At 44.2% G+C, this 23,404-nt stretch overlaps 1 protein-coding gene across 1 annotated transcript in view; it reads left to right on the top strand.

The window, feature by feature from the left end:
• The window catches only part of LOC126355533 (pickpocket protein 19-like), a 115,573-nt gene that overhangs the window by 6,232 nt on the left and 85,937 nt on the right, over window positions 1-23,404 (top strand). The window contains exon 2 of the mRNA XM_050005877.1: window positions 10,586-10,746. Within this exon, the coding sequence (XP_049861834.1) occupies window positions 10,586-10,746 (161 nt within the window). The remainder of the gene's footprint in view (window positions 1-10,585; window positions 10,747-23,404) is intronic.

Raw genomic sequence — 23,404 nt, 5'->3', positions numbered from 1 at the left:
CGGCCGTTTCTCACTTTCTAACCAAGACGCCCATCTTGACTGTCTCCGTGAAGAATCGTGCACTGCTGGCAGAACTGTTTTGCAAGAATGTCTGTCAGGAACCCTAAAGAAGTTCCGGACAGTCAAGGGTATGAAAGAAGCCATTAGTGCGTTGTCTGCTAAGGCTTTGAGGAAAATGATTACAAAATTCGAAAACCATCTTTTGAGGTGCAATGTGGCAGAGGGAGGAGAGCAGTTGATCTGACATCTGTCGAAAGGGTGGCCGCAGCATTGCATGGGGGGTCGAGCGGTGGTGTGCAAACATGCAGTGTTTGCAGGAATTCAGCAAAAGTTGAACATACCTACGAGAACAGCGCATCAAATCCTAGAAAACATCCTGAATCTCGTCAAAATCACCCATGTTCAGGAGTTTGTTCCTGATGATCTGCCAGCAAGGCAAACGTTCGCTCTGGAATTAATTTCTTGCATGGAAGTGATAAAGAATTGCCATGGAACATTCTGCGGGCAGACGATGTCAACGTCCATCTCCAAGAACACGTCAAAATGCAGAACTACAGAATATGGACAACGAAAAATCTGGATTCACATCAACCGCTACCACTTCATGGCCGTTGGTACGTGTTGACGGCTTAATTTAGGGAAATGTTGCATTTTTTTCGAGGAGATGAGTCCAACGGGTCGTGTCACCTACACCGTCACTGGTGAATTCTATGAGAGTCTTTCGCGCACCAACGTCATTGCACACGTTCAACAGCGTGGGTGTGTGGTAGGGTCATTTTTGTGCGAGATGGCGCTTCTCCGCACATTGCACAGCCAGTGAAGCGGCTACTGCAGAATCATTCCAGATTGCTTTCCCTCAATCGTGCAAGAGACGCACGCACGATGGTAAGGTAGTAGTCAGTGGCGTAGGGCGTAAATATGAACGGATTTCCTGTGGGCATTAGAGGACGTCAGACGATTTCCTTTTGGACTGAACAGTGGCAAGATGTTCTTTTGGACACCAGCGTACAGTACATGGGCACTTATCAAGCGTTAGTCTCCTACAGAGCGGGCTTGGCATTTCACAACATCCTGTGATTTCAAGATTCTCTGCTAATGTGCTTTCAACTTAGCAGAAGAAATTACGTCCTTACGTTATGACAGACAACCAGCGCACATAAAAAATGTACCGTCATTCGATAATTATTTTTGAAGAAGATTGAAGTTTAAGTTTCTGCCGAAAGAGAAAACATTGTATCGGATAAATATCTCAAATGGAGACAAACGGGCAAGTGTATCGTTTGTGACCTTGTCGGTTGTACCGTACCCTGTCATTCACTGCAAGTAATTTAAAGATTCCAGAAAAAAAAATCCTGAACAATATGGCCTGATGGTAACTGTAACGTCATTCTTCCCGAATAAGAGTGATGTAACCTAACCGCCGAATTATTTCCACAAAGCAAGGGTGACCAATAGAATGAACTACCAACAACCGACAAAAGGAAAAGTCTGTTATTAAATACTGTACTTTTATTAAATATCTTGTCGACTTCTTGATTGTTATAGGTGGAGGAGTAGGATAGTTAGGCAAGGTAATGACGTTATTGTAGTAACCATGACGCTGATTAGGTTTTCGAGCAAATTCAACAATAACTGATACTCCTTTTTCTTATGCAGATTCTCTCTGGAAAAATAATAATCATGGCAAAATTTTATTTCGCTTTCTCAGCTATTCTTCGATGTAAATGCGCAGAATATTCTTGTAATGGCCTGTTATGGAACTTCCCTCTTATGGTACAGCCTTAAACTTTCCTCTCTACAAACAGCAGCACGCTGTGACCTCTCTATCTGGAAATTTCTTTGCAGACACTGTACAAAAAGTAAATTATTCGGTAGACGCTCTCCACACCCGTGCTATTCCGCAGAGACATATTTTGCGGCTCAACGCTATACAAAATTCCTTTCCGTTGTTGCAGCGCCTACCTCGTTCCTCATGGCAAGGTAGTATGTACTTTTTAAATGTTTGAAACGGTGGGTGTCTAATCTAGTAAATCAAGTTTAAGTTCCCTTGACGAACAGTTATTTGCATAACGTATGATGACTAAGGACTACTGTCTTTACAGAACAAAGTTTCAGCGCTCGACAGTCTCTCGAGGTAAAAATCTGGGGTTGGCCTGGTCACTAGTGTTTATAGGCCTTTGAACAGAGTTCCTCTTCTCAATGAAATCGGAAATGGATGATCTGGAGGAGTTTGTGAAGGCGAAAACTATCTCCGGTTTTAGTTACATTGTCCCCTTCCCCTTCTCCCCCCCACCTCCAGAATGAGGGCTTCATTTTGCGCTGCCTTGTTGTCTTCAATACTTTTCGGTTGACTTCGGTGTAATCACGACCATCATCATCATCATTATTATTATCTGCACTATGACATCGAATCTGGATACAGACCCAAACGTACTTTTGTGACACGCATCAATGTTGCTGCTGCATGTTTTCTGATGTAACTTATCTACGTCCGCAGCTCGTGCCCTAGTGGCTAGCGAGCGGGTTGGGGTTGGGGATTCTCTCCGCATGGGGACTGGGTGTTTGTGTTGTCCTCATAATTTCAACATCATCATTCATGAAAGTGAAGAGATTGGACTGAGTAAAGATTGGGAATCTGTGCAGCCGCTGATAACCGCGCCGTTGAGCGCCCAACAACCAATCATCATCATCAATTTATCTATCTACCATTAGGTTATCACGTATGTTCGTTTCCTTGCTTGCAGCAAAGAACTTTTTTGGTACACTCGCGTGGCTACATGTACCATACATCTACATTTCATTTTCATCAAGTACTCCACTCCAGTCTGCTGCGTTCTTCACTTGTTTATTTTTCTGTCTATCGAAAGAATTACTAACAAGCGTCTCTCGATTGCTCGCTGAGAACCCGACAGTTTTTAATTTGAAACTTCCTGGCAGATTAAAACTGTGTGCCCGACCGAGACTCGAACTCGGGACCTTTGCCTTTCGCGGGCAAGTGCTCTACCAACTGAGCTACCGAAGCACGACTCACTCCCCGTACTCACAGCTTTACTTCTGCCAGTACCTCGTCTCCTACCTTCCAAACTTTACAGAAGCTCTCCTGCGAGACATGCAGAACTAGCACTCCTGAAAGAAAGGATATTGCGGAGACATGGCTTAGCCACAGCATGGGGGATGTTTCCAGAATGAGATTTTCACTCTGCAGCGGAGTGTGCGCTGATATGAAACTTCCTGGCAGATTAAAACTGTGTGCCCGACCGAGACTCGAACTCGGGACCTTTTCCTTTCGCGGGCAAGTGCTCTACCATCTGAGCTACCGAAGCACGACTCACGCCCGGTACTCACAGCTTTACTTCTGCCAGTATCCGTCTCCTACCTTCCAAACTTTACAGAAGCAGAGTGAAAATCTCATTCTGGAAACATCCCCCAGGCTGTGGCTAAGCCATGTCTCCGCAATATCCTTTCTTTCAGGAGTGCTAGTTCTGCATGTCTCGCAGGAGAGCTTCTGTAAAGTTTGGAAGGTAGGAGACGGATACTGGCAGAAGTAAAGCTGTGAGTACCGGGCGTGAGTCGTGCTTCGGTAGCTCAGATGGTAGAGCACTTGCCCGCGAAAGGAAAAGGTCCCGAGTTCGAGTCTCGGTCGGGCACACAGTTTTAATCTGCCAGGAAGTTTCATATCAGCGCACACTCCGCTGCAGAGTGAAAATCTCATTCTGGAAACATCCCCCAGGCTGTGGCTAAGCCATGTCTCCGCAATATCCTTTCTTTCAGGAGTGCTAGTTCTGCATGTCTCGCAGGAGAGCTTCTGTAAAGTTTGGAAGGTAGGAGACGAGGTACTGGCAGAAGTAAAGCTGTGAGTACCGGGCGTGAGTCGTGCTTCGGTAGCTCAGTTGGTAGAGCACTTGCCCGCGAAAGGCAAAGGTCCCGAGTTCGAGTCTCGGTCGGGCACACAGTTTTAATCTGCCAGGAAGTTTCATATCAGCGCACACTCCGCTGCAGAGTGAAAATCTCATTCCAGTTTTTAATTTCTTTCACATTAAAATCCTATTTCTCACGCCATATGTCAAGCTTGGGACTACACCCTGACTTTAAACTTTTCATTTCAGACTTGTTAGAAGACAGTTTTGAAAATCTTGTTTTGTTCGCTAAAATCACTCCAGTTATTTTTTTACTTGTAGTTATTTCTTTCCCATATCATACTGTTACGGCCTTCACCTACCCTAAATACACTGCTTGACGATCGCTAAGCAACAGAGATATTGTTGGACAGGAATAATCACAGGTTATGATGGACGACTGGAAACAGTACATACGTAGTAGAGGTGGGGTGGTATATTCGTAACGAAAAATTGTACAAATTTCACCACACGGAAAGCAGGATGACAGACATAAATAAAGTTCATACTGCACACGTGTCAGATTCCCATCATAAAGGTTGATATCGGACTATCAATAAGGAATATGCCCTCCTCGGGCACTATAGTGCATTTTGCACTTGCTGTTCATGCTGGTTACCAAACTGTTGAGGAGTCCTTGGCGGATGTTGCCCCACTCCCCTCTGAAGAAGATTTTCAGTTCTTGCACTGTTTTCGGAGGTGACGTTCGTTGAGGAAGACGGCTGCCAAGAACGCTCCTTTTGTAAACTGTCGTCGCCACTTTTGTAAGGCCTCGTCGCTACTGCTGTGGAGGCCGAGTTGCCACCGTGTTATGGTAGGTCGAGTTTGTGAGTTCGTGAAACGGCTTCTGGCGCAGTACACCGCTAAGATAATTTCTCCCTGCCGCTATTACGCAGCTATGCCCTGGGATCAGGTAACAGGATAGGAGAACGAAGGTTCTACAAAACTCCAACAAATTAGTAACAAAGTCACACAAATGAGTTAAAAGGTGTACTTCTCTTTGTGACTAGCCGAATCATGAAGTTTGCAACATTGCTTGTAATATAACACAAAAAAGGCCCACAATGACGAAGTCCAAATAAGCGTGGGTAAGCTTCACAGAACATAGCAAATGCAATTTACTACTGTCTGTTCACTTGTAAGAGTTCATTAAACGGCGCTCCTTGTGTAAGTCGACCCTGGACGATCATCTATAACAGTGGACGAGAGCTGCCCTCCTAGCTTCCGAGTAGGCTTCTGTCTTTTGCCGTCAGATCATTGGAGAATTGTACTCGGCAGGCAATTGACCAAGACGAACTCGGCATCTCCAACCTCAGCGCCGCCCGTAGCGCTTGTGGAACTCGCGCAAGTGGCGAGTCTTTATATCACTCGTATCTTTTACGCCTGTGTTGCTTTTGGCCTGCCTGTGTCTTGTTCGGACGACACAGCAGTTCCACGTCTATTCTTGTCTACAGGGCTTAGGTCCGGAGAGTACGCAGGCCGTTCCATACGTTCAATATCTTCACTTTTCGGGCTGTTCGACACCTCAGCGGTTCCCGTGTGGGTGTGCATTATCGTTCATAAACAGAAATTTGGAACCAACTGCAACCATAAACAGACAGAGATGACGCAGAATAATCTTCCTGCAGTTCCGCTATGCTGTAACGGTACCTCGTGCAAAGATATGCAATGGTGTTCAGCCATTGTCCACAATGCCTGCTCACACCGAACGCGTAGGCCATCCCGATTATGTTGTTGCAGGTTCGAATCCTGTCTCGCGCATGGATATGTGTGATGTCCTTAGGTTAGTTAGGTTTAAGTAGTTCTAAGTTCTAGGGAACTGATGACCTTAGAAGTTAAGTCCCATAGTGCTCAGAGCCATTTGAACCATTTTGAACCACCGGGTAACCAGGATAACGGATCGCTAAGTCAGCACAAGACCATTTTTTTTTTTTTTTGCTATAGTAGTCTTACATCACCTTCAATATGTTTAATTAACTTTGCGGAAGCACTTTTCATATCTTGCGCTACTATTATATGCACTAAAATGGCTAGTCCACGAATTGCTCCTGGTGGTGGAATACCAACCCCAATAGAGCTCGGCAGTTTATTCACATCTCACCAATGTTGTGCACCCTTAAAATCAGAACTATCCGCCAACCTGCGAGTACTGAGAAAGAAGTCTTGTGCGTCCACTGCTTGTGAGTGCCCCGACTGAAGTACTTTGTTCTTTGAGTATTGTCTTCTGATCACTTCTCCCAACAAATGTTTGTGCCAGCCAGTCACGGACAGGAGCCTCGTTCCACGCTGCTTTAGCTTTATTTTAACTGTGGCTTTAAAAATGTAAATAATGTATCTAGATGATTAAGTAGGACACCGAATCTTTTTGCCTCTACAAGGTATAACAAAAAGTTATGGCCAAACTTTCAAGAAGAAATCCTCATACGTAGACGAATAACATGTGTTATGTGGGCATGGGCCCGGAAACGCTTTATTTCTCTATAATAGTTCATTTTATACTTCTCTTCATAATCACATCAATCATAGGGAAGACACACAAACAGTATGTACCAGCATTACATGAAACTTTTTCTTATTTGAAATGTTCAAAATATCCTCCTGGTTACGTTTGGTTAGGTTGTACAATAAGTTGTAACTCGCAATTTCATCACCAGTGTTTGTTGTTCCAATAGAACGAAGGTAATATTAACATTTGAATGACTTGATTGCTTGTTCTGACATGTCACTACCCTTATTGCTCTACTAGCACCGAGCACATAGCATCAGCTGTTTAGTGTTCATCAAGGACTTGGTTTCCGGTACAGTGCAACGAAAGTACACTCAAATATGGAGCTGGTAGACGCCTGTTTGTTGTACAGAAGGACAAGGACAACTCAACTTCCGAAGAAACTTCTTTGTGCGATAAACGACAATCCTAATGTGAGCGTGGGACAATTAGCTGTAATAAGTAATGTTAAGCACGTGACTCTCTGGAGAAATCTACGTGAAAATCTGGTGTATACCTAGTACGCACAGCGGGTACAGGCATTATAAGCAGCTGATTTTCCTCCACCGCTACACTTCTGCGAACGGTTCATTCAAAAATCTGACAACCCTCACTTTAGTGCAAATGTGCTGTTCAAGGACGAGGTTTAGTTTCATCGTGATCGGATTGCAAATTTTCACAATCAGCACGTTTGGGCTGTCGCGAATCCTCACGAAATTGTGCAGTCATGTCATCAACCAAGATTTTCTGTCAACGTTTGGGGCGGCATTGTCGGTGACTGTTACGTTAGGACTTCATGTTCTTCCATCGGGGCTCAGCGGAGAAACTTACCATGCTTTATTACTGGATTTTCTACCTGTTAGGCTAGAACAAGTGACTTTACGAGAACGACAAACATGTAGTTCAAGAGAACTGGAGTTCCTCCTCAGTCCACTTAATGTTCGTAGCCTTCTAAATGATAGATTGCGTGACAAATGAAAAAGTAGAAGTTGATCAGTTCCTTGTTTGACCAAGTCCTCGGTCTCCACGCTCTCCGGACCTAAACCCTCTGGACTTTTATTTGTGGGAGTATGTGAAATATCTAGCTTACGGAACCCTGGTACCCGATATGTAAAGTATTCGTGACAAATATTGAGTAAGGTCGCCAGATTAAATTGACAAAATTACCGAAGATTGCTGGCAAAATGATTTACTGAGCGAACATCATAAAACAATTAGTAAGCATTAAAGATTACATTTATTATTGCTAGTTACATCTTTCAACAAATCTTTGTTACCTTTAATTTTTTGGCAAAGTTCTTCACATCTGCAAACTTTAAACTACCAGGAAAGCACACTTCTGCTTTTACTGCACCGATTCTCATTTTGATTCTGGCGTCAGAGCATGATTCATGTGATTGAAGACTTTCTACACATAGGTGTTGCTTCACGAAATCTCCATTATCGTTCTTTAATGTCTTTTATCTTGGACATTTCTTCTCCGTTTAGAAACGTTTTCGACGGAAACGAGTTTGTAGACGCAGAAGCTTGACATTGTAATTGTTCCAAAATTTTATTTAGTCCACGGATCTCTTCGTACAATTAATTTTTATCATCTTCAGTACCCATCATCTTTGATGCTTGCACATATTTTTCATATGCAGGAATTGCTTTTGCTACATTAACGTAACTGATAACCTTAAAAGGGGAGTTTGCTTAGCCAAGCCACTTTTTAAGATAATCTTCTGCTCTGTCTGGTGGGGGGAAAGGGGGGGGGGCGCAGGCGTCGACAGCCAATGCAGAGAAATAGACAGACAGACAACGATCAATCGATCTATGTTGACCCTTCATGGACCAGAGACATCAGCTGGTCAAGTAATTATAAATGAAATTCGCCAGCAGCCATGTAATTGAGATGTTATTTTATTTTATTTCGACTACCAGTTTCGGCATTCCACTATTCCACTTTCAGACCCCATGTGCACCTCTAAAAAATAAACTATATTGTCATATAGTGCCATAAGTTCTTGGATGTCGGGAATTCAAAACAGTATCTCAAGTGCTTCATTCGAAGGCTTCGTTGCATGAGTTGGTTGGTTGATTGACTGATGAGATGCAATCATGTACTCGTACATACCGACCCAAATCTCCATAAGTTCCAGTGTTTACTTCCCATAGTGCTCGCACTATATGTGATTCTCTCACAGGAACAGACTTTTTAAACAGGGTGTATATAAAGTTCGGAAACACTTTTAATTATTTATTGCCCAAGAAGTGAACATTGTAGAGAGCCATTTTGAAGAGAAATTCTGAAAGTCTTTTTTTTTACAAGAATTCGATATGCGAACCATGAGTGACCCGGCAGACGTCAGCGCGGTAATCGAATCCTTGCCATACCCGTCCCAACGTGGCATCGTCAGACTGTGGCAGTCGCTTCCCGTATTCTCTCCCGGAGCTCTGCTACATCATGTGGTAGAGGCGGTACATACACCAGATCTTTAATGCGTCCCCACAGAAAGAAGTCACACGGAGTGAGATCTGGTGATCGGGAGGCCATTTCATGAGACAGCTGTCCCCTTCTGTAGCACGTCCGATCCATCGGCGCGGCAGCTCCGTGTTCAGATACGCACGACCTTCACGATGAAAATGGGATGGAGCCCCATCCTGCTGCAAGATGAACGAAGAGTCCGATTGCATTTGAGGCATCAGTCATTGCTGCTACATGTCCAAATAGGAATATCCAGTAACAGTGCTCTCGGCGAAGAAGAATGGCATGTGTAGTTTTAGACGCGGCAAGGCACAAAAAACATTTACCTTCGGGGAATCACGCTCAAATTCAGTGCATTTGTGTGGAGGCTTTGGACCCCAGATTCGACAATTGTGTCTGCTCACTTTCCTATTAGCGTGAAAAATGGCTTCGTCGCTAAAAATTAAGCGATCAACAATGCCATCCCCATTCTCATTCAATTGTTGCAACTGAGAACAAAACTCTTAGTTATAGAGCTTCTGCACTAGCTCCAATTTGAATGGTTTTATCTACAGCTTCCGTCGCATGACTTTCCACACTGTCACCGGAGCCTTTTCGAGTTCACAGGATGCACGACGCACAGATTTCTTTGGACTCCTTATGTATGTCTCTCGTACACGCTCCACATTCACTTCACTCACACACACCGAGCGAGGTGGCTCAGTGGCTAGCACACTGGACTCGCATTCGGGAGGACGACGGTCCAATCCCGCGTCCGGCCATCCTGATTTAGGTTTTCCGTGATTTTCGTAAATCGCTCCAGGCAATTATCGGGATGGTTCCTTTGGAAGGGCACGGCCAACTTCCTTCCCCGTCCTTCTTAATCTGACGAGACCGATGACCTCGCTGTCTGGTCTCCTCCCCCAAAACAATCCAACCCCAACCCTTCACTCAGATTGGGACGACCGCTTCTCTTTGCCGGGCACAAGCAACCCGTCGTAACGAATTTGTTGTGCGAGAGGAAAATGGCTTTCCTTGTTGGTGGCCTCTTACGGTACTTGGGTCTAAACATCCGTTGAACAGCTGTAGCACACTTATTTTTGTCGAACTCCAGTTATCAGAAGGGTCGCTCCGCAGCTGAACTCGTAATTTTTGTGACCAGTGCTGACTATCGGCAAATTACCAAACTACGCTGTGGCGGTATGCATGAAAAAAAACTTTCATGCTTTCTTTTCAAAATGACATATGTATGATATCTGTACAATGTTTAGTTCTTGTGCAATAAATAATTCAAAGTGTTCCCGGATTGTATGTACACCCTGTATTTCTCCTCAGGTTGTCTCGGCTTTGGCGTGAAATACATTAGCTTAGTGCCTATATTTGACAGTGCCTCTACAGATCAATGCAATGTTCCTTCGGACATGCATGCATGTACGAAGGAATATTGCATGGAACTATAAAGAGACTGTCACATACAGACACTGCAGTAAGGTAAGAAGTTTACTGTTGTCAGGTAACAGTTTTATTCGATATCACGTAAAAACCTAACCGAAAATGTTTGGATTTGAAGGAGGTTTATGAATGTAGCATTAACACGTGATTGTTCCTCGTTTTCCTCGTTTACGAACCTGAAAAACTGTCTCTTAGACTCCTCAGAGTAGTTTTGGTTATATGGAATATTCTTGTCCGACTCTCCTTTTAATTCTGAATTTCTCACACTCTAAGTCTGAAAACATTCATTCTAGTTTGTGCTTCCAGGGACGCGTCGTTCCACGGCAGACGGCGGTCAATATCCAGCGGAAGCAATCCGCGGCAGTGCTCCGAGATGGGCTGATTGCCAGCCTGAGGGATTACTGCGCCAACGCATCCGTCCACGGCCTCAGATTCCTCGTCGATGCCGGATATCGCTTACCAGAGCGGTAAATTTACTCAAAGCAGTCAGATCAACTTTAGCGATTGTAACTAAGTGCTATAAACAATTGCGTTTCAAAGAGGAAGTGCTACAATGAAATCTGCAACGAGAGTGGTGAAAATAGCGGAGCAGTAACGGAGGGGTGAGAGTTCTTAATATGAATGAAGGTACAGGCAAACCAATGTGGTGCTGCTGTGAGAACGTGATGATGGCACTGAACAATAATGGTTCTCTAGCAGCAGTGCACCGTTAACTCTCTGGAGCAACGAAGTGTCTATATCTCTGGCATTGGCTTGTTCTAGAATTTTGGAACAAGTTTCATGTTAGCGTTTTATGACGTTTCTGGAGACCGAAAACCTCCTCTGTAGGAATCAACATGGGTTATGAAAACAACGAACACGAAAAATTCCAGCTCGCTCTGTTCGTCAACGAGACCCATAGAACAGTAGATACCGACGCCCAGGTACTCGTACATGCCGTGTTCCTTGACTTGCGTAAGGTGTTCCAAACAATTCCTCACTGCCGCCTAATGAACAAAATGCGAGCGTACGGCGTATCAGACTGGCTGTGGATTAGAGTGAAGAGTTTCTAACAAACGTAGTGGTCAACGTCGGAAGTTCCAAGTGGCTTTTGCGTATGATCCTGTTGTATACAGAGAAGTCGCAAAGCTAGGAAAGTGTAGTGAAATGCAGAAACATCTGCAGAAGTTCGACTCAAGGTGTAGGGATTGGCAATAGTCTCTCAACATAAGTAAATCGAAAGTACTGCGTATACGTAGACAAAAAGACCTCTTATTGTATGATTACACAATTGCAAGACACTCACTTGAAGCAGTTATTTCCTTAAAATATTTAGGAGCGATTTAAAGTGAAAATCCCACATAAAACTAATCGTAGGAAAGGCAGATGTCTGACCGAGATTCACTGGTAGAATCCTTAGAAAATGCAGTTCATCAACAAAGAGGGTACATTACAAAACTCTCATTAGAGTAATAACTGGGTATTACTCGTCTGTATGGGACTGTACCAAACAGGATTGACAGAGGAAATAGGGAAATCAAAAGAAGGGTATTGCGTTTTGTTACGGGTTGATTTAGTAAGCACGAATCCGTCACGGAGATGATCACCCAACTCCAGTGACAGATGCTGGAAGAGACGCCTTCTGTATCACGGTGTGGTCTACTGATAAAGTTGCGAGAGAGTACGTTCCTGGAAGAGTCAACAAATATGTAGTTCCCTCCTACGCATATATCGTGTAAAACCATGAAGATAAATTAGAGAGATTCGAAACCACCCGGCGGATTACCGGCATTCTTTCTTCGACGAACCGTTCGCGAATGGAATAGGGAAAGGGAGAAATGACAGTGTACACGGAGTACCCTCGGCCACACACCGCAAGGCTGCATGCAGAGTATAAATGTACAAGTAAGTGTGTATGTAGTTGTAGAAGGTTTCAAACGGTGATGCACCTTTTTGCATAGTGACTTAAAGCGAAACCTTAGGTCATGCACGTCTCGTAATCAGGACGTGCAATGATTTAATTGCTGATGTAACTTTTCAACGGTATTATGCACCAGTGTAAGTCATAATGATACAAAAATTCGATTCAACCTTATGGCTTGGTCCGTGATGTCACACCTGTGAATAATCCGCGTCGTGTTTACATGATGTTTGGAGCAGGTGTTGTAGTGAAATTGACAACTGTAGGGGCTCTAGCACTAAGTATTATCCTGATAACAGACAGGGCTCACTCACTTGCTCCTTTCTATCGGTTACGTACGGTACAGGCTTTCAGAAAGAAATTTCTAAAAATGTAAACCTGGAGTACAGCATTTTATGGTAGCGAATCATGAACTGTCGGAAAACTGGAACAGCAGAGAATCAAAGCATTTTAGCTGTAGTGTGGACTGATACGTAACAAATGATGAGGTTCTCCGCAGATTCGGCGAAGAAAGTAATGTATGGAAAACACTGACAAGGAGAAGGGACAGTATGCTATACACATGTTAAGACACCTGGGAATAACATGCACGTACTAGAGAGAGCTGTACATGATAAAAACTGTGGAATAAGATAGCGATTGGAATGTGCCCAACAAATAATCAAATATTTGAGGACGTAGGTTACAAGGGCTACTCTGAGATGAAGAGGTTGGCATAGAAGAGGAATTCGTGGCGTGTCGCATCAAACCAGCCAGTGCCAAGAAACATGTGCTGGGGCAACAGCGACGTTTCGTGAAATGTTCTTCACATTTCATCTACGATTGCTAAACCACGTCCATAATGTTAATTATCTTAAAATCTGATCACATTAAAACTTATGTGTTTTGAAAGACTCGGCTTTCATTTTGAGACTCAAATCATCACAAGAATGAGAATATTAATGAATAAAAACACAAATCTGTTGGCAAAAGAAGATAAAATTTTGGAGTGTAAATTGCCTTCGTTTACTTCCCTTGGCGGCCTCTGCACAATCTACGCAGTGACAATACAGCAGAGCACTGTATCAACGCCGGCCGGGGTTGCCGAGCGGTTCTAGGTGCTTCAGTCTGGACCGCACGACCACTACGGTCGCAAGTTCGAATCCTGCCTCGGGCATGGATGTGTGTGATGTCCTTAGAATGGTTAGGTTTAAGTAGTTCTAAGTTCTAGGAGACTGATGACCTCAGATGTTAAGTCCCATAGAGCTCAGAGTCATTTTAACCATTTGAACTGTATCAGCATGGTGAAGCTGAGTGGCAGTCGTTCGCCAAAATTTACTATCATTGCGGTCCCCTTTCACTCGCTGCTTTCAAGCAAGCAACTCAACACTAATGGGGTGATCCCTTCCACGAATATCTAACAAAGTGTATCGTAATCGTGATACCTGAAAAAATAATATATCCACTAAGAGCGTGCAAACCTGAGGATGGTACAATACGGGTTCCATTTCAGTCGCTGTAAGAGTTTTAATACCCTTCCTTCACAAATCAAGTACTTGACGAGCTCTTGCTGGAAAAAAGCTACGGCAATTTCTATTGCAAAGGTCATTTTTACACTATAGAAGAGTTCTTAAACCACAATGATAGTACCGACGTACTTGTAATTCTGCAGTCCCAGATTCTTATTCCTGATCCTGTCTATTTATTATTGTAAACATATTCATTTTTCTATAATAGATTTTCTGTAATTTTTATTTGTATGCATTGTTTCTGTTTAGAACTAAGGTCTGATTTTTGTTTTAATTTGCCTGAATTTGTGGTAAGTTCTGTGGGACCAAACTGCTGAGGTCATCGGTTCCTAGGCTTACACATTACTTAATCTAATTTAAACTAACTTACGCTAATAACAACACACACACCCATGCCCAAACGCCTTAGACTGCACGGCTACCGCACGCGATCGAACTTAAGACATGGGTACTTTGATATGAAACTGACTGGTACTATTTACACAATACCATAGAAAACAATCACAAAAACTTGTGAAACTGAAACTTTCCTTGTCTTGTGAATTTAGAGTTGTAAAAGTACAATATGCTATCGTAGATTATCATAAGTAAGCGTAGACTGTCCCGCTCGGTTAGGTGTGAGGTCTAACACACGCCGCGCGGAATTAGCCGAGCGGTCTAGGCGCTGCAGTCACGGACTGTGCGGCTGGTCCCGGCGGAGGTTCGAGTCCTTGTGTGTGTGTGTGTGTGTGTGTGTGTGTGTGTGTGTGTGTTTGTTTGTCCCTAGGATAATTTAGGTTAAGTAGGGACTGATGACCTTAGCAGTTAAGTCCCTTAAGATTTCACACACATTTGAACATTTTTTTTTTCTAATGCACGGATTTCCGGATTGGGAAGGAGCGCCTGGTCCCCGGCACGAATCCACCCGGCGGACATGTGCCGAGGTTCGGTGAGCCGGCCAGTCGGTGGATGATTTTTAGGCGGTTTTCCATATGCCTCGGCGAATGCCGGCTGGTTCCCCTAATTCCGCCTCAGCTACAGTATGTCGGCGATTGCTGCGCAACCAAGTTCTCCACGTACGCGTGCACCACCATTACTCTACCACGCAAACATAGGAGTTACACTCGTCTGGTGTGAGACGTTCCCTGGAGGGTCCACGGGGGCCGAACAGCACAATAACCCTGGGGTCGGTGTGGGGCGGCGGAAGGGTGAAGTGGTCTGCGGTAGTCGTAGTGGGGTTGTGGACCACTGCGGTTGCGGCAGGGACGGAGCCTGTCCGTCGTTTCTAGGTCCCCGGTTAACATACAATACAATACAATACAAAGCAAAGACTGCAATAATTTTTCTAGTAGCCTTGGTCAGTTTAGGTCGTAATCACGTTACCCGAACGTTAGATGTGTTGCATACCTATTGGGTGTGATTTCATTTCGATCGCTTCTTTTGCGTATGTGATCTACGTCTTCCTAGATTCCCCTAGAAACCGAAAGCAGGGAACCGCCTAGAAACTGAGTGCGAGTATATAAAGCGACGCGAAGCCTACAGAATATTTTTGTTCTATATAGTTATGTTCCTGTTTGTTGCTTAAAAATGGACAGCATTTTTAGCTAAACTGAAATTATAAATGTTTAATTCAAGTTTTATTAAACTTGTAGCGCAAGCACAGCGATTATGAGCACACTGCAACTATGCGCTTCTGTGTGATTTTTGCATGGCCAAACATGCCGCGCAGGCGTCTATGTGAGTAGACCAAATAGTGTTGGTCATCTTTGGCATCTTACGCCGAGCTGTGTGTAGTTGCCGAGTGAGCAACCCGCGGTTCGGACACGTCGCTATAATGCTCTACCTTACAGTTTGTTGCAAGTGTGTCCGTGTGGTGTAACCGTTAGTATCATTATACTGGACGAGCAGCAAAACAAGCTACTGGAAGCCGAGTCAAGTTCTGTTGACTAGAGATACTGCACAGTTCAACATACTCTAATGTCACAGCAGAGATGATGTTGCACGACAACATCTGATAAAATACGGCCCAGCTTCGGTTACGCTTTCTTTGCTCGAAGGTTTCCGCTGGACTGTACTAGAAAATTCTCCATACGGGCTTTATCCCGCACCCAGTGATTTTCATCTCTTCCAACCATTATGGAAGCATCTGACTTTTCGCTATTGCATAACTTATTTTGGCGTTCGGGAGCCAGTTGTTAAACGGCTCCTACATATGGATATGACTTCGGTATATTGGTTTAGATAGATTGGTTTGCCGATGGAACAAACAATTAAATATCCAAAGTGACAATGTTGAAAAGTAATATGTACCAGTCCCCTGGTGGCTGTATTTGGAAACGCTAGCATTCTGTCCCAGTTTTTGTGGCATTACTGCTGTGGTCCATTCGATTTCAGTGCATTTTATTTTTCCTTACTGAATTTTATTTTAAAAGGTGATAATAAGATACAGAATCACAGTTTCGGGTACTATATGAAGGAAGAAAAGTAAATATGTAAGGACAATTCTGGAACAAAGTGTGTTACCAATAACCTCTTCGATGAGTCTTGGGATTTCTTCATCCTCACCCCATCCCCCCTCCAACAAATGTCAATTGCGGTGTGTACAGAGTGGTGGAAAATTCCAGTTTTTGGCAGCAAACTTATATTTCAGCGAGAAATTCAAAAAATAGTCCAAATGCGGTAGTGTGTTACCCGTGGAAGTAGGACTGTTGTCCTAAGTATGAATCGGTGGGAAATGCAAGATGACGCATTGTCATGCTGGTTGGCTTGGAAAAATAGCCATGGCCCTATGACGTCACAATCCAGATCAGAATTGTTGGGCTATTTATAACAGCGTAGAATCCTGATGTACTGACCCAGAGATGTAATAGTGACCCCAGCTCTATGATATCATGATTCAACTCAGACCTGTTGGTTTATTTAAACAGGTATAGTGCCTCAGAGCTGGAATAGTGCCATCAGATTTATGACGTCACTATCCATCTCAGATCTGTTGGGTTATTTATACTAACCTAGAAATCTGGCATTCTGGCAGACTTGAGATACTGGAACACATTCTGTGACTACATAATCCACGTTATAAAATATTAGAATTACAATGTCTGAGAGAAGGGATTTTTTGCAGGTCTAGGCCTGTCTGATGACCAACTTGACATATTTTCCCAAGTTATTATTCATTTAGAGTTACACTATGCGATCAAAAATATCCGGACACCTGGCTGAAAATGAGTTACAAGTTCGTGGCGCCCTCCATCGGGAGTGCTGGAAATCAGTATGGTGTTGGCCCACCCTTAGCCCTTAGCCTTGACGACAGCTTCCACTCAGGCATACGTTCAATCAGGTTCTGGAAGGTTTCTTCTGGAATGGCAGCCAATTCTTCACGAAGTGGTACACTGAAGAGAGGTACTGATGTCGGTCGGTGAGGCATGGCACGAAGTCGGCGTTCCAAAACATCCCAAAGGTGTTTTATAGGTCTCGCGTCAGGACTTTGTGCAGGCCAGTCTATTACAGGGATGTTATTGCCGTGTAACCACTCCGCCACAGGCCGTGCATTATGAACAGGTGCTCGATCGTGTTGAAAGGTGCAACCGTCAATCCCCGAATTGCTCTTCAACAGTGAGAAGCAATAAAGTGCTTAAAACATCAATGTAGGCCTATGCTGTGATAGTGCCACGCGAAACAACAAGTGTTGCAAGCCCCCTCCATGAGAAAAACGACCACACCATAATACCTCCGAATTTTACTGTTCTCATTAGACACACTGGGAGATGACGTTCTCCGGGCATTCGTCATACCCACATCCTGCCATCGGATCGCCACATTGTGTGCCGTGATTCATCACGCCACACAACGTTTCTCCATTGTTCAGTCGTTCACTGCTTACGGTCCTTACACCAAGCGAGGCGTCTTTTGGCGTTTACCAGCGTGATGTGTGGCTTATGAGCAGCCGCTCGCTCATAAAATCCAGGTTTTCTCTCCTCCCGCCTAACTGTCATAGTACTTGCAGTGGATCCTGATGCAATTTGGAATTCCTGTGTTAGGGTCCGGATAGATGTCTGCCTATTACACATTGCGACCCTCTTCAACTGTCGGCAGTCTCTGTCAGTCACCAGACGAAGTCGGCCTGTACGCTTTTGTGCTGTATGTGTCCCTTCACATTTCCACTTCACTATCACTTCGGATATAGTGGACCTAGAGATGTCTGGGAGTGAAAATCTTGCGTACGGACGTATGACACAAGTGACAGCCAATCACCTGACCACGTTCGAAATCCGCGAGTTCCGCAGAGCGCCCCACTCTACTCTCTCACGATGTCTAATGATTACTGATGTCGCTGATATGGAGTACCTGGCAGTAGGTGGCAGAACAATGCCCCTAGTATGAAAAACGTATGTTTTTAGGGCTGTATGGGGTCGTAGCTTCTCTTAACTCTTAAGTTTGGACCTCTGCACTTGCACCTTTATCTAAATAGATGCCGGAGACGGTTCAAATGGTTCAAATGGCTCTGAGCACTATGGGACTTAACATCTGAGGTCAGCAGTCCCCTAAAACTTAGAACTACTTAAACCTAAGTTCAGTGGCTGTGGACATTGCGCTAACACCCACAAACACCCCAGGGACTGTAATGCCACATGCCCACTGAGCACGGCCTCTCCCGCCAAGTTCAGTGGCTGTGGACATGCGCTTACACCCACAAACACCCCAGGGACTGTAATGTCCACATGCCCACTGAGCACGGCCTCTCCCGCCAAGTTCAGTGGCTGTGGACATGCGCTTACACCCACAAACACCCCAGGGACTGTAATGTCCACATGCCCACTCTCGGGAGCAAGTCAGACCAGCGCACTGCTGCTACCACTACTACTACAGCCAAAAGACCATGCCATGTTCTGTGACACTACAGACAAACCCTGGCACCGTAATAAGATACGATCCCTGACGCAGCTCCAAACATATTGGAGTGGAAGTCAAGTACACCTGAGCAGCAGCAACAGAAGCAAATATCATATCAGCATGGAGACAATCTCTCTGACGCACAGCTCAGTGCACTGGAATGCAAATCAAGTCAGCATGTAGAACAGATTCCAGTCTCTGAATGTCCACCACATCCAACACCAGCACCACTGAGTGCACGCCGGCCAGAAATTCTGCATGCGTGCAGTGCTCCTGCACATGTGCAACTTCCGGGTCACAGTGTGCACGCCGCAGCCGTCAGCGTTCATGTTGTGCTTGTCTCTACGCACAGATGTCGCTTTATCCACTTGCTGGGACACTCTGTAACGACGCATTCTAGTACTCTTTCCACAGCTTGCAAGCCAAGCATGGGAAGGTATTTCGCGTATTAAACATTTAAAATACTGCCACGGTCTACTCATTGAGACATCTACTTTTATGTTAACAGTTTAACCAGTAAGACAAGTAATACAGTTAACAACCGTGGGTTTTTATTAAGGCAGCTTGACTGACGGCACGTAAATACGCGTAATGTTTTTGATCTAATATTTAAGAAAGAGAGCACGTAGCGACGTCCACCGAACCTTATTCATGACCTCAAATAACATTAAACTAATGCAAGGTTTCCTATAACTAGTTCTCGGTACCCTCAGTTGCACCCACATAATTTCTGTCTCACTGACTTCTGAACAGAATTATAACCGCAGACCTCTCGATGATCACTTGCTATTTCAATACCATTATTGCTATATCTTGTAACACCCTACCGTCACTTACCTGGTTTTGGCGTGTGTTCACCCCAGCTAATTGAGAAACAGATCAACAGAGAGTGCAAAACTGCCGCAGTGTCGGAAATGGTTCAAATGGCTCTGAGCACTATGGGACTTAAAATCTGTGGTCATCAGTCCCCTCTAACTTAGAACTACTTAAACCTAACTAACCTAAGGACATCACACACATCCATGCCCGAGGCAGGATTCGAACCTGCTACCGTAACAGTCGCGCGGTTCCGGACTGAGCGCCTAGAACCGCTAGACCACCGCGGCCGACGGAGTGTCGGATAACGCGTAGAAAGTAATAAGGCCCTGTGACTCCTGATTGAACTGCGGTGGCAGTGTTGACATTAATTGATTCAGAATTGATCCCTTTTAATTAAAAAGGGGGTGCACATTGATGTTATATTCAGCTGTTGAACACCAGATGCAAATCTTGAACATAAAATTAATTAAGAAGGTGACTTGGTATTTCAACTACTGGATTGGAAACAGACGCCCTAAGCTGCCTATTGTCGCTTCCCTTAGTCGCTCCCCCGGCAGCCACAGTCAGTTCTGGGTACTTCCCTGGGATAAACTAACCTCCAGTAAATCGATGCGTTTCCACAAAGTTTTCATGTCGTGTGAATTATTTTAAAACTATCACCCGACATTAATTATTTCAATACGTCCATACTATACCCTCTACAAGAAGCATTGTGCCTTGTCAGCCATTTTTGTTCATCCCTACTGTTATCTCAACGTGAGTTAGGTGATCTTTAATGACTTCATGCAAGGGGCATAGATCTTGCCATCTTACAATCTTTCATCAGTTCCATCTGAAATCTGCATAATAACCGACAATTTGAGGAATGTTATGTTTTATCGACTTCAGCTGAGCGTAGCCCTTCACACATTAAAAAAAAAAACCCTAAATGTAAGTATACATTGGAACAATCGGTTTAATGACCAATTTTCCTGATAATTATGTAACATGGAGCAGAATGAGGCAATAATGCACAGTTAGTAAACAATAATTTTTAATTGTGAAAGGAATAAATCCAAACACGTTTATCACTGGTCATGAGAAATGATATAGTTAATATCGGGCACAAAAGCACGGCTCATTGACAAACGCAAGCAGTTGCGAAGATTTTCATCACTTATGCTTGATCGAAACCTTGATTTATTCATTTTTATAACCGAGAAAAAACTTTCACAAATATATGTCGACCCGAACATGGACATAACTCTCGCGGCTTCTCGGTGCAGGCGTGAAAATTCTTGTAAAAAATTTTCGTAGAATCCTTTTGTACTTCGCACTGCAAAGAACTTGTTCTTCAGTCTTGTACTGCACTGTAGGTCGATCAGTTTCATCTGTAGATCATTCGGAGCATCTTCAACTGACGACGAGAACGGTGGAGCAGAGGCGAATGACAGGAGACAAACTCGTAACATCTGCAAATAGTGCTCGTAATTGTTCCCAAATTTTTACAATTATTGACACGTATTCTTTAAATCTAGCATTTTCATGGACCAGTCCGAGAGTCGGGAAATGTGCGGTGCTTTCTGGGAAATGTGCAGTGTTTTCTGCCAATAGCTGACTCTCACAAAGCGCAAGCTTCCTTTAAAAGGCATTTACTTTTTCCAACATGTCAGAAATTAAATTATTTTCACCTTGCAAACTGACGTTCAGGCTGTTCATGTGAGACGTAATGTCCACGAGAAATGCTAGGTCTGATATCCAACAAGGGTCTTCTAACATAGGTTCACTTTTTCCCTTCTTATGTAAGAATGTCACTATGACCCAACGTAAATAAATAAAAAATATTTTCAGCATTTTACCTCGACTCAGCCAGCGTACTTCGGTATAGTAAGGTATGTCGCCGTACTCCGCTCCTAATTCCTCCAAGAGCCGCCGAAACTGGCGATGCGTAAGCCCACGTGTCTTCAGAATGTTTACAGTACGCACAACAATTTGCATGACTTTTGCTAACGTTACTGATTTTGCACAAAACGCCTCTCGATGCAGCATGCAGTGAATTCCACATAACGTCTCGTCTTTGCCCCCTAGCTTTTTGCGCATCCGTGCTATGAGTCCTCTCTAATGGCCTTGCATTGATGGTGCTCCATCTGTGGTCACTGAGACTACCCGATTCCAGTCCATACCGACACCATCAATCGCTTGCTCCACAGCTTGGGGTAATTCCGCACCTGTAGTAGTCCCTTTCAAAACGTCCTCTGTTACACAAAGTGCGTTATCGACACCTCGTATGTATATCACAACCTGGGCTGTATCTGTAAGATCTTTTGCTTCATCGAGCGAAACAGAGAAATCAACAAAGTCTGTAGCCTTATTTATTAGCTGTCTGTGCGCATCGATAGCCATAGCACTGATACGTCTTGTCACTGTTTCTTTGGATAGACTGATTTCTTGAAACCTGCTAACGTTCGTGGGACACACAAGTTCTGCAGCATCATTCAGACACCCTTTCACAAACTCCCCTTCGGAAAAGGGTTTCCCAGATTGTGCAATTCTTAATGCGATTTTAAAACTTGCTCGCAGTGAAGATTTAGTGTGGTTGTCATTCTGGAAAATTGAAAACAGTACATTGTACAGCGTACAGTAAAATAGACATAAATGTAACACAAGAAACTAAGAGTTCCAGAAGTATTAGTTACTTTGACGTACAGTAAAATCGAGTTGATGTGTCTCATCCATTTTCTTAAGGACATTTAATTTTGCTTGCCGTTCTTCACTGTTGAGTACACTACACTCGTCTTTGTGATGTGTGTTGTAGTGTCTTTCAATTGAAAACTTACGCTTACGGCGGCACAGCAAACACTGTGTGTTTTCTCCAAATGATACAAAAAATAATTGCGGTTCCCAGTCATTTTTAAACGACTGAGAACATAGATCTCCCGTCCTTTGCTTTTTCACGGTACCTGCCATTTCTCAGTACCTCTGTTAAAGTTACGGTCACCAGGGGCAAACGAGACTGGGTATCTTGCACTCTTGCTTGTACCACATAAACAGGCAAATGGAGCCGCCGCCGTTCATTTAGGACACATGTCTAATAACAGATATCGCTGTCGCACACGTGCAGCACTTCCGCACGTCTGCACACTGTGCAGCGTTAGGCCGGCCCTGACTAAGTGAGATGCAGACTAGCACTCTGATGCAGCATCTGATATATCAGAGCAGGACATGGAATTATTTCCAGACTCCAAATTCCCACTATATCCAATAGCTGCACCACTCACGAAGCCTCAGCTAAGTGGTGCCAGAGTGCTGTTCAAAATGGTTCAAATGGCTCTGAGCACTATGGGACTTAGCGGGCCGCGGTGGTCTCGCGGTTCTAGGCGCGCAGTCTGGAACCGTCCGACTGCTACGGTCGCAGGTTCGAATCCTGCCTCGGGCATGGATGCGTGTGATGTCCTTAGGTTAGTTAGGTTTAAGTAGTTGTAAGTTCTAGGGGACTGATGACCACAGCAGTTGAGTCCCATAGTGCTCAGAGCCATTTGAACCATTTTTTTGAACTATGCGACTTAACTTCTGAGGTCATCAGTCGCCTAGAACTTAGAAATAATTAAACCTAACTAACCTAAGGACATCACACACATCCATGCCCGAGGCAGGATTCGAACCTGCGACCGTAGCGGTCGCTCGGTTCCACACTGGAGCGCCCAGAACCGCACGGCCACTCCGGCCGGCGAAGAGTGCTGTTGTTCAACACCACTTATCAATAGACTGCTAACAGATCGATGCATGTTAACGTTAGTTATAGAGGAAACAGAGAATTTCTGGCATGGTTCAAAGGTGCAGTGTAGTGATATGATTTGGTATCAATTATGCAGCAAGCTGAAATAAATCGACGATTGCATGGCAAGCGAGTACAAACCATTCATTCGACACATCGGATCCTCAGTAGCAACAACGCGTCCATAGTCAACGTGTTTGAGGATGAGATGATGATATTAATATCTCAAGACCCACCTGAAAGTGTCACAAACCTCTGTATCCTGTACATTG

Source organism: Schistocerca gregaria, chromosome 3 (assembly GCF_023897955.1).
Source record: "Schistocerca gregaria isolate iqSchGreg1 chromosome 3, iqSchGreg1.2, whole genome shotgun sequence".
NCBI classification, from domain to species: Eukaryota; Metazoa; Arthropoda; class Insecta; order Orthoptera; family Acrididae; genus Schistocerca; species Schistocerca gregaria.
This window is presented reverse-complemented; position numbering and strand designations above follow the sequence as displayed.